The following is a 13,030-nucleotide window of genomic DNA, read 5'->3' on the forward strand; positions in this document are numbered from 1 at the left end:
AATTTAGAAGAAAAAAAAAAAGATGGATTTATAGCGTTTTGGGGGGAAAAATGAATGGATTTATACCGTTTTGAAAATGTCTTTTTTTTTTTTTTACTTTGAATTGATCATCAACAATATTGTTGTTTGATTTAATAATCACTGTTGCAAGAAGTGCCTAGTTAAGTTTTTTTTTTTTTTTTTTTGTAAGTGAAGTAGGGGCTGCCACAGATTATGTTTAGTTAGCTCCTTTATTGTTTTTTCTATAGCCTACAATAATATAGGTCAAATGCAGCAAGTCAAAAGACCAACTGGACCTTCTTTGCCAGTTTGCTCACATTTCTTTGAAGGATGGCAAAAATATCGCCTGAATATCGATATCTAGATATTGGAAAAAAATATCGAGATATTCATTTTTGTCAATATCTCCCACATCCCTACATGCAGAACACCATATATGTTATGAATCTTACACGAAATTCATCTTCATCACAATGTAACTGATGGTAATGGAAAAAAGTGTATCAATGCAACCTGTTTTTAGCTTATATAACTAGCTCGTTAGCAAATCAAAAAATATATATTTTAAATTGACCAATATCAATATGCTAGCTTGATAGTGAGTACTAAAATACATCTTATTTGTTTATATTCATAAGCAATTAGCGTTAGATTTTTTTATTACATGTGATTCTGACATGATGTCACTACATGCACTGCGCTCCTTCCTCTCTGCTTGTCTCAGGTAAATAATGCGTCTTCAGCTCAGCGGTTGGAGTCGCGCGTTCATGTGTTTTGGGGGCGTGGCTTTGGAAGGAGCCCAGAAGGGAGGGGGTGGAGTGAATGGAAATAATGAACTGTCTTTAAAACAGTCGTGAGAGGTCTACAGACACTCGATTTTTATACTTTCTTTTTCAGAGTACTTACATTTTAATTATGTATTGATATGTACATAAAGTTTAAACAAATTTGAAAAAGAAGTTTTTTAGACCATTCCTACCTACCCTGCCTTTAAATCCAGGTTTCAAAGGTCTTAAAATGCAACCAAACAGTCACCACAGAGAAGATTAACATTTTATTTGCACTTGTTGCTTTCTGAAATGTTAAATCCATGTCAATGCATTGCGTGTTATGACTGCTTAAAGTTACTGATGCGTTTGAGCGATAAAGAAATGTGGGTAAATGAGAAAAAGGCAAAATGCCAAAATGTGTGTAAGTTATTAAAATTGCAATAAACCATGCACGATATCTGAATTTAGCACTCGCATACTGACAGGCAGCACTTTGTGCACACTCACTCGAAGAGTGAGCACACAGTCTGTCAGCACTCAAGCACCCATTTCAGTTCTGTGCTTTTACCGATCAAATACACACCCTTGTGTGTCAAAATGCATGACTTGACTAGTATTCACATAAGCCCAGAAATTGAATAGTCCACAGTAGGTCATGTCTTAAGTGAACGTAAATAATAGGTCAGTAATTATATTGGATCTGTGCATTCAGTCTTAAAGTGACAGTAGCCTATACACAGTATACTGCTGCTGTTTGCCATTGCAATCAAACAACAAAGGCCCAAGAGAATCACTCACTGCTCTTGACCCGATAGCTTTACTATTCCCCCAAACCTCTACAAAGCTGAGTAGTAAGTGCTCTGGACAAGTGGACTTGTTGATTCGACTGGCACTCTTGGGATAATAGGTGGCAGTGGACTACTAAATCTCCATAAGGAGAAGTACAAGTAATATTTAAAGAAAAAGCTCTGTTAAGAAATTAAATTGAGGTAAAAATATAACTGTGAACTACACACCAATAGAAAAGCAAATAATATAACCTTTTAAAGAGAAAGGTGGAGACAGAGGGAGAAAGGTGAGAATAATTAGGTGAAAGGATCACTGTTCTGCTATTTTTATAGGGAAATGTAAAGCGATAGTTGCATAGTGTACACTTACTTATTGTCTATTATGTGCATTTAAAAAACTCGACAATCTTCCCAAATTTTTTATGAGAATCGTGTAATTCCTTTGCCAAAAAGAAGAGAAAGCTTTAAAGAGATTCGCCCAGAAATAAAAATTCTGTAATTTACTCACTCTTATGTTGTTCCAAACCTGAATGAATTTATTTATTCTGTTGAACATAAAAGATGACATTTTGAACAATGTTGGTAACCAAATAGTCCTTTGACTTCCATAGTATGAAAAAATTAAATACTATGGAAGTCAATGGTGACCTGTGCATTTCTTAGAGACAAAACATGTAAAATTCATATCACATGTGCGGTGCTACCAAATCTGGTGCTGGTGCTACAATCTGTAGAAATTGCTGTCTGAGTGTGTTACTCCAAGGATGTAATTGTTTTGTTTTGTTTTGTTTTCTTTCTTTCTTTATTTATTTATTTTCCCCTTTCTCCCTGTTTCTCTCTCTACTTCCCATATGCAGGAAGGAATTGATGCCACCTGACGCCAATGATCGTTTATCGCTGTGATTGGAGGAGAGGAAGCTTTGAACTGTTTTGAAGTGTATTTTTATTGTGAATTTTTGTTGTTTTTTGTTTTGTTTTGTTTTGTAACTTAGTTTTGTTTTACTTATTAGAGGGTTTGTTTAAAATAAAATATTTTGTTTGACAAAAAAGCACAAAAGCACAAACAATATGCTGATGTACATGGACTCAAGTCACTTTTTTTTGGAATTTGTTAAATTCAATAGCATTAATGTAAAATATAAATATTAAAATATTGTAAAATAAATTACAATAAAATGACTGTAATAGACTGTAAAAATAAGCTACAGTAAGGATATTGTATTGTAAAATGAAATCACGGTAAGGGTATTGTATTGTAAAATGAAATCACGGTAAGGGCATCTTACTGTAAAATGAAATTGCAGTAAGGGAATCATACTGTAAAATGAAATTGCGGTAAGGGAATCATACTGTAAAATTAAATTGCGGTAAGGGCATCTTACTGTAAAATGAAATCACGGTAAGGTCATATTACTGTAAAATGAAATCGCGGTAAGGGCATCTTACTGTAAAATTAAATCGCGGTAAGGGCATCTTACTGTAAAATTAAATTGTGGTAAGGGCATCATACCGTAAAACACATTTACAGGTAAGCTACTGTAAAGGGGAACTTACAGTAACTTACTGGCAATAGTGCTGCCAGTAAGTTACCACAAAAATACGATAAAAAGTCTAACAGTGTACTAAAGATATATGGATATACCAGTTTGCACACACTGTGCTTCTTTTCTGTGTCTTTATTCGATTTCATAATCAATCCACAATATGTTAGTTAATCCACAATAACGTTTAAGAAATCTACTAAAGACAGAAAAGAACCACAGCATGAGTTTATACAGCAACAGTAAATTCAACCTATAACTTGTTACAACATTAAAGTAAAAGTGTTTTTTATTTAGTTTTTGTTCCATATATAAATCTATTTCTACTCTATTTCACTTGTCAACTTTTGTCTTTGTATTGCTGCAGAATATTATTAACATCACATTTAAATGATTAAAAGTATTTCAGTGAAGCTTCAAACCAACATCAAGTGATTTTAAAGCTTTAATCTGTGAAAAACTCTGTTCTTCAGGTGTGTTTGGTGATGGAGATGAAGATGGTGTGTTTGGTGATGAAGATGAATTGAAGAATATGATGGAGGGAGATTCATTCACTCTAAACTCTGATCTTACTGAAATAAAGGATGATGATGTGATTCAGTGGAGGTTTGGAGATGAAGACACTTTAATAGCTGAAATCAATAAACGGGCCGACAGAATCGCTGTATATGATGATGTTCTTGATGGGAGATTCAGAGACAGACTGAAGCTGAACAATCAAACTGGATCTCTGACCATCACAAACATCACTGAAGAGACTGGATCTTATTCTCTACAGATCAACGGTGTGAGAAAGAGAAAGATCAATATTGGTTTCATTGGTGAGGTTAAACACCTGTTTTTAATGAACAAATTTAAATTAATTAATTCACCATTTTGTTTCTTTTTGTTTTATGATATTGTTTATTTCAAACTGACATTTCAATTATTTAGTAAAACATTATTAAGCGATTTCACAGTATTAATCTGACAAACCCTGGTTGTGTGTGTTCTGTGTGTGTTCTTGGTATCAGGATCAGTGACGTCAGTGTCAGTGAAGGAGGGAGAATCATTCACTCTAAACACTGATCTCACTGAAATAAAGTTTTATGACTGGATTGAGTGGAGCTTTGAAGATGGAGATGAAAACTCTTTAATAGCTGATATTGTTACTTGGGCCGAAAGAATCGCTGTATATGATGATGTTCTTGATGGGAGATTCAGAGACAGACTGAAGCTGGACGATCAAACTGGATCTCTGACCATCACAAACATCACAACTGAACATGCTGGAGTTTATCAACTACATGGTTCTAAACGTTCGATGAAATGTGTCCTCGCTGTCTTTGGTAGGTTAAATATTTGTTTTACCATTTAATTTTTTAATCAAATAAAACAAAATTAATCTAAACACTATTTGTTTCTTTTCTGTTTTCTTATGATATTGTTCATTTGAAATTTAAATATCAATATCTCTGATACAAACTCTGTTTCTGTTTGTTGATACAGTTGAAATATCAGTGAAGGAGGGAGAATCACTCACTGTAAACTCTGATCTCACTGAAATAAAGGATTATGAATGGATTCGGTGGATGTTTGGAAATGAAAACACTTTAATAGCTGAAATTAATGTAACGGCCGACAGAATCACTGTATATGATGATTATCTTGGGAGATTTAGAGACAGACTGAAGCTGGACAATCAAACTGGATCTCTGACCATCACAAACATCACAACTGAACATGCTGGAGATTATCAACTACAGATCAAAAGTATGAGAGAGGGTTGGTTTTCAGAAGGTTTCTCATTAAAAGCTTTCAGAGTTTCTGTCTCTGGTGAGTAGAGATCATTTCTCATGTCCTTCAAATATTCTTGTTTTTAACATATTATAATATTCATAATATTCTTATGTTATTTACATATTTATTAATTGTTGAATCATTTTATAGTTTGAGATAATAGATCATATAAACACTGACTCAACCAAAAATAACCAAAAATAAGATTGTTGATTAGATTTGTTTGTATTTATCTTTTCTCTCTCTCATGTTTTCCAGCTTGTCTGCCTGTTCCTGATATTAGCGTTTATGAACTGATCTGATCTCAGTTTGATGCTTTTATTCCTCAGACTCTGTCCACTGTTGTGGTCCTACTGAAGCTGTGATCCGATTGGTCCTCTCTGCTCTGGTGGGCGTGGCTACTGTCATTATTCTGGTTTATGACATCAGATCCAGAAGAGCTGAACGAGATCAAGCACATATTCACACATCAGAAACCTAATGGTGTCATTTCTCATATTACTATTTTTTGCCATTTATTAATCTTCATTTATTTGTAATGGCTTTATATGCTGGCATTTACTGTATGTTTATTTTCAGGAGGCTTATTTCCACCCTAGAACATAATTTGAGAACAAACAGCAACATATTTTCTCATTAACTCATTAGTGCTCAAAGTGTTTGTCATTGTAAATACCGATTTTTTTTACTGATCTAGTAATTCATTTTGATTGGGATATTTAAAAATAACTTCCAATCACACTTAAAGTCTCACATGTTTTGTATTGTTATTATTGTTCAGATCATACGTCTCTAATACTGAAGCTCTTTTACTGACTAAACACGACACATTTCTCTCAAAGACACAGATCTCACTTTACTACTGCTGTTCATCTGTCATCTGGATTTGTTTGCCTTTGTCAATAAAGATTTTTTCAGTCTGAGGTTCAAGAGTCTCTCCTTGTTTTATTAGATTTATTATGTTGAGCGCAGGAATACTAACCCTATGTATTTTAACAATTCTAGCACTTTACATTATTTTAAACATTTCTAAATGTTTAGATTATTGTTAAAGCTACACTGTGTAGGATTTTCTCCCATCTAGCGGTGATCTAGCTATTGTTTATGACTACCAACTGAATATTGCTTTCTAGCCCCTCTCATTCCGAGGCGTTTTAACTCCTACGTTGGACGTATTATTCCAAGATTAACTGGTGAGCTTCCAGTTCGACTTCATCCATGAGTGTTCCTTCAAGTGATGAGGTTACTTTAAAACTATTACCAACTGCATTTAGTTATTTAGTCAGTTAACATGTAGGTTATGACCTCTATCTAAAACTAATAATCGTTTTATGTTTTCGTTATATTGGTACCATTACTCAGATTTATGTTACAAGGTAAACAATCCTTTTCCATCATTGATGCGAGGAAAGGTATCCTAAACGTCGTTCTAGTGTTATGCACAACCATGCTGTAGTTAGCCAAGCAACTATAAAATCTTTGAATTTACACAAATAGGCTGAATTACCTGTTGAGAAGAAAGCAGGTAACTTCGACATCCCTTTTAAAAATCCTTGCTCCTCATGAGCTCTTTCCATCTGGGAAAAGCCACTCCAATATTGACTTTTCAATATTCTCTCTTTCGGTTCCTTGGCGACTCGAGAGGCTTGATCCTCCATCTTCTACAGGCTTTCAAATCTGCCGGCATGTGAGTAATCTCCCCCTTGCATTCGTCACGGTGCCACTGAGTGTAAAAGCGTGAAAGGCGAAGCTTGAATTTCCAGGTATGTCCCTCTTTGGCTGATGTATTTTCAAGATGGAGGCGTAACATGGCTACCGCCATTAGAGCGACTCACTCGTATGTGTTCTGAATGGCAGATTCTACGCTTACGAGAATACTTGATTAGCTAGTGGAAGTAATTACACACTAATGAGCACATATAATTGTGAACGAACAGTGTTTTTTGCTAAGAATCAACTTAAATTACACAGTGTAGCTTTAAGGTAATTCTGCCTTTACCACTAATATATAAATATATATATATATATAATATATATATTTTTTTTTTTTATGTACCTTTGCAAGATTTTCTGAAACAAACCACATATACATTATGTATTAATGTACCGAATAATGTACATTAAAGGATCAAATCTTGTTGTTTTAGTCTTCTAAAATACATCCTCAATTCTCTTGTATCTATATTTCGCATACAGTGCCTGTGAGCAGGAGGAGAACAAGAGTTTAAACATACCCGGGTTTATCACATAACCTGCTTTCTGGAATATCCCCTCTGGTGTTTCTCTTTCCTTCAGTGATTCTGCTCATTATCATCAGGTGTCTACAATCATTAAACAATCATCATTCAGTTAATAACTTAAAAATCTAATTAACTCGATTCCCATATGAACACTGAGTGGTGTTCATTTAACACCGGGGATTTTGCTGTGAGGTTTCCAAACAATGCCTTTCAGTCTGTGACTGTGAGTTCACTACAGCTTTGAAGCCCACCTGTACGGTGTGAAGTTCCTGTCTTCCCCACGACACCTGTGAGAACATTATATTGCTGTGTGAAGTTATGATTCTGTCCGTCCTAGAGAAAGCCCAGTTCAGGCTGTGACTAAAGCCCAGCTTGGTCTGTGACCGTGAGTTCGCTACAGCCCTGAAGCCATCGGTACGGTGTGAAGTCCCTGTCTTTCTTGCGACACACGTGAGCCATTCTACCTGTGACCGTGAGTCCGCTACAGCCCTGAAGTTCATCTGTAGGGTGCGAAGTACTCACCCGTCCAAGACACCCGTGAGAGTTGTGCACCGCTCCTGAGCTTGCCCCCTCCTGCCCTAGGGGAAGTCTCGTATGGTGTTTACGGAGGACCTGCTGCAGTCTACCTGTCCACTTCTTACCGTTGTAATTGCCCTTGGTGTAGAAGGAGCCTGGTCGACCTACTTACCGTGAGATACTTATCTGTCCATCATCGACTGCTGTGAACTGTCCCCTACGTGAAAGAGGAGAGGAAGCTTTGACCATCCGTTCATCGGAGAACTCACCTGTTTCACCTCCTCCTATTGTGAACCTGATACCAGCGTGGAAGAAGGAGCTCGGTCGACCTACTTACCGTAAGATACTTACCTGCCCATCATCGACTGCTGTGAACTGTCCCCTACGTGAAAGAGGAGAGGAAGCTTTGACCATCCGCTCATCGGAGAACTCACCTGTCCATTACCCCCCACCGTGCACCTGATACCAGCCTGGGAGAAGGAACGTCGACAACCTACTTACCGTAAGATACTTACCTGTCCATTATCGACTGCTGGGAACTGTTCCCCTCACGTGCAAGAGGAAAGGAAACTTGGATCATCTACCCACCTGTGAGGAACTCACCTGTCCAATACTTACCTGTCCAGCACTCCTCACTGGGAATCGCCGCCCGTGGGGAAGGGTGTGTCTGCTTGCCCCGCCTGGGATCCTCCCTGGGCGAGGGAGAGAAGAAGACTTTTAGATTAGGATTATAAATTATTTTACTCTCAATAAAATTGTTACTTTTATCCTCCGTCTCTGGTCTCGTCTCTGGCACGCTCCTCAAAGTGTTCTTGGTCTAGGGGTGGGTGTAGTCTGGTTCGGCCCATCCCGACCTGTGACACAGTGCCTGTGAGCAGGAGGAGAAAAGGAGTTTAAACATACCCGGGTTTATCACATAACCTGCTTTCTGGAATAACCCCTCTGGTGTTTCTCTTTCCTCAATCCAGTGATTCTGCTCATTATCATCAGGTGTCTACAATCATCAAACTAACAATGCCTTTATATATACTTTAATCACGGCCGGGAGGATCTCGACCAATTTCAGAGAGAATCCCACGACAAAAAGAGAACAACAGATTATATACTGAAGAATAAGTGTATGACAGTAGCCGCGTTTCCATTCCCCTTCAAACTGCACAAATTGGAATTGCGAATTGAAAATACGGCCAATGGAAACACGCCAATTTCGCAAAAACTCCCATATATCAAAAATGAATTAATTTACGCTCTCATGAGGTGGTTTTTCAGGCAGTTTGAAAAAGGAATATTCCCGCAAAACTGCAATGGAAACAGTTTTTGCGCATTTACAACAGGTCACCTGACCTAGATGATGCGGTGTATGGACAGAAGACGAGACAGTTCTTTATTAAACTCATAAAAGACTAAAGAATTAGGGAAATACTGGATTCTAAACCACTAATAAATGCCACAATCAAGACCTGAAAGCAGATATGAGGGAGAAACACCAGAAACTCCTCATATGTGCCGCTCCCAGTATAAGAGTCTTTCCTTGCCATTAATGCTTGAATAACACGCATACGTCTCCTTCCATTAAAAATAATGGCTAGTGCGGCGGCTGGGATATATGTTGCCATAATTGTTGGAATGACTCATGGCGAGAGAAAAAAAATTACGTTTCAGTCGCATAACATCGGTTAATGGAAATGTCGTCATTTCGCAAAAGTTTTTTATCGACATTTAGAAAATATCGCAAAAGTTTTGTGCAAATCTGTAATGGAAATGCGGCTAGTGACATGATCCATTACATTAATGTTCTCTATTATGATTGGTTCTTCATGTGTGCAATTCCTCTCCTCTGTTATACTTCCCTCTTTCTTGATCCTTCAGCTTGTTACACAAGTCATGAGTTTCAACATATCCACAAACCTAAACCGCTGTCTAGTTGTTTCCTCTTGTTATTACAACACTAACTTTGGCCCAAGTGTTGCAACATTTAGTTTTCAAAACCATATAAATGTTAAACCGGCAAGGTAAAGCAATGTTAGCTGTGATTATTTATTCCTTCACATGCTTTACCTTAGATCAGTTTTGGTTCCTTCTTCCTCGTCATCTTGAATATCTTCATTCATCTTCATTTATCTCTATTCTCTCATGGTTTCCAGCTCGTCTGCCTGTCATCAGGAAAATACAGAAGAGTGTACAGATTGTGAAGTTGGACAAGAAATGATAGATGATGTAACATTAAAGATATGCATATTTAATAATATTTCAAAAATAGCCTAAAGCCAGTTGAACTAGAAGAGCAAATGAGAAAGAAACCACCATATCTTGCAAAAACCACTAGAAGGAGCGGCGTGAGTAAACAGCAAAACATGATTTGTGTATTGAGCCAAACATGTGTAGCAGACTTCAAGTGGTAACCTCCGGACACCATGGAAACACGACCACACAATGAATGGGATGATGGACATGAGGAATATATTCACCTTAAACAGAGTAGTGAGGCAAGATTAGTATATAGACATCAGAAGGCCTACTCTCTCATTCCTCTGCTTCCCCGTCCGCATACACCATGAGTCTGAGCGAGAACGCTGAAAGGAGAAGTGATATATAGTATTTAACGTGTAAATAAAGGTGTTGAATTACCCCACATAACAGGACAGCACACACAGAAAACAGTATGGAATGGACCACCGGAGGAAAATAGGGGAGGGTAATGTATTTTTATTCTTTGTTGAGGTGAGGGTCATCCAACTTTTTTTAGTCTAGTTCAAAGTGGCTTGTTTTGTGCATATTTTTCCATGTAGCTCTCTCGAGTCTCGGCCCCCCATCGCTATCAGATGGGTCTGACCCAACACAAATCATGTTTGGCGCTGTTTGACAGTGCGTGCGCGAGCCGCGGGTGTACACGCTCAGAAAATGTGCTTCATGTCAGAACAGAACGCCAATGAAATGTTTAACAAAGCTTTAAAGCACAAGCAAATAATGAACTTTTGTGATTGCGAATAAGTGCATTGTCCTGTGAGTGTAACTCTACAGCTGCATTAATGTGATGTGAATGTACGTCGAGTTTCCATGCTTATTATGTTTCCACAACAATGTTAGTGAGTAAATCTACTGAAATGGCACCATAACAGTGGAGTGTGATGAAAGCAGAGGTTAACGCCTGTTTCACACATAGGCCGACTCCGTGTGCAGTGTGTATGCGGTGCAGGAGCAGCTCACGCTATAGTGCTTTCACATATGCTGCGTTTGCAGTGCGTAAACCACGGCTGTAGGGTAGACTGGGTACAGTTGAGACACTTTTTGCGTTTTGATTTTTCACACAAAAATAGATACTGAAAAGAAGTGAATTTCCACATGACATTTTTTTTAGCTTATCGACTAAGATATTATCAATCAATAATACCCAGAAGTAGTTTATATTTTCCACAATTAGCTCATGAAAATAAGGTGCTTTTTGTCTCAACCTTGTCTCAACTGTACCCATATGTGGTACAGTTGAGACAGTGCATGGTACAGTTGAGACACCCATTTCTAATGATGTAAAGGTAACTAACCATTCATTATAAATATGAAAAATAAAGACAAATAAAGAAAATAACAATTGGGCAACATTTACGTTTATTCAACCATTTATATTCATTAATTTTATTTAAATTAGCACTGGTTAAAATTTATAAAGCAGGAACAAGATATGAAACAATAGTTATTAATAATACACAGTTTAAATATCACAAATATCAAATTTTATTTTCATTTGCGTCCTATGTTGGCTAATTACGACGTTTAACCTGTTATCATAACACTGAACAACTAAACAGTGTGTTTCCTAATAGAACTCTATCGGGGGTACAGTTGATACACGTGTGTCTCAACTATCCCCCGCTGGCCACCTCGCATATTTCTCTAGATTTTGCAATTACCTTGCATGACACAATACCATGAAATATGCCAGTTTTTAGGGCACAGAATAACGTTTGTGGTGATACCAGTTACGTTTAACAGTCATATAGGGATAGTAGCCTATGTCTATTCATTGTGGAGAGTGCATGGTGAAGTGAACGTCCTACTTTAGAAAAAAAACTTTTCCCGATATCTTCGGATCGGAGATGCGTCCATTGTTCAAATTTCCCACAATCAAAGAGGACACTAATACGCATGTGCACAGCAAAAATCACAACTTGTGCTTGCTGCGAACGCAAGTTATTTAAGGTGTCTCAACTGTACCTATGTCTCAACTGTACCCAGTCTACCACACACACATACTCACTATTTTTATTTCAAATCCAGAAGTTATCAGCAACTTTTATTTAAAAAAAGTTGTGTCAGCATTGCAATTCTCTTTGTACACATATACACTCTTTAATAGACGTATTCACGTTTTCACGTATGGAGTGTGTGTGAAACGGGCGTCGTTTGTCATGGTTGTAAAAAAACAGTGGCTATCTGATCATCTTTGTCAAGCGCAAATCAGTACAGAAGTAATCAATAAATTATCGGGGAGGGTCATGCCTTTTTTCACAATCATTTTGAAGGGTCATAGAAAAATTTATTGCTGGCGAAGGGAGGGTCAAGTCTATTATGACTACAGATCTCAAAACTCCTCCGGTAGCCCCTTAAATAAAAACGAACAGTCCCTAAGTTAACATACAGATATGCTGTAAACTCACAGAAATGCAAATGAGCTGTAAACTCTTAAGTGCATCAAAATCTGATTGTTGAACTACTGTGTGTATAATAAAGTTATTTTTTTGCACAAACACAGACTGATTGCATGCAAATATACCACGAGGGAATTAGTATGAAGATAGCCCTAGCATATACTGAGGTACACGACTATCAAATTAAATTCCCAAATTACATCAAAAAAATATACAATTAAGCTCAAATGTCTTAATCGACCGGCTACACATAGAATGATGATTTTGATTGTGACTTGGGTACCAGAAAGTCTCCGTGAACGTTTATTAAGTTTTACACATAAACATCGAGATGATTTAAGTATTTTCAGGCTTTTGGAAAATGCTATAGTGCGGACGGAGACACATTACCAAGCCTGTGTATTTCTACTTGATTCACACTGATTTTGACTCAAACTTTGACTTAAACTCCTTCAGACGACCCGTTTTCTGATCGCCTGAACTTTGCTTGTTCCTGGTTTTGAGTTTGAAAATGTAAGATCAGAAAAAGCTTGTTGATTTCCGTGATGTTTACGGACGTCAGAGTAAACTGGGGGAGGATTCACACATAACCAGATAAATAATCACAGTTCAGTCGCGTTTCAGTGTTTTCAGACATTTTAAGCGCTTTCCAGTGAACCGATGAAGAAAATGTTTCTGAAAGTAGTTTTGTTGTGTATTTTGTGTTGTGTATGTGAGTTTCAAATGTGTTTATATCACTTCAGTTGTTTC

At 37.2% G+C, this 13,030-nt stretch overlaps 1 protein-coding gene across 1 annotated transcript in view; it reads left to right on the top strand.

Annotated features, from left to right (window-relative positions):
• LOC311297927 (uncharacterized protein) overlaps positions 1–5,771 on the top strand; it is a 63,312-nt gene extending 57,541 nt beyond the window's left edge. The window contains exons 4-5 of the mRNA XM_084420408.1: positions 4,588–4,914; positions 5,208–5,771. Coding sequence (XP_084276534.1) covers positions 4,588–4,914; positions 5,208–5,359 — 479 coding nt within the window. The 3' untranslated portion in view covers positions 5,360–5,771. The remainder of the gene's footprint in view (positions 1–4,587; positions 4,915–5,207) is intronic.
• The last annotated feature ends 7,259 nt before the right edge of the window (positions 5,772–13,030 follow it).

This window comes from Rutilus rutilus, assembly GCF_951802725.1.
Source record: "Rutilus rutilus genome assembly, chromosome: 10".
Lineage (NCBI taxonomy): Eukaryota > Metazoa > Chordata > Actinopteri > Cypriniformes > Leuciscidae > Rutilus > Rutilus rutilus.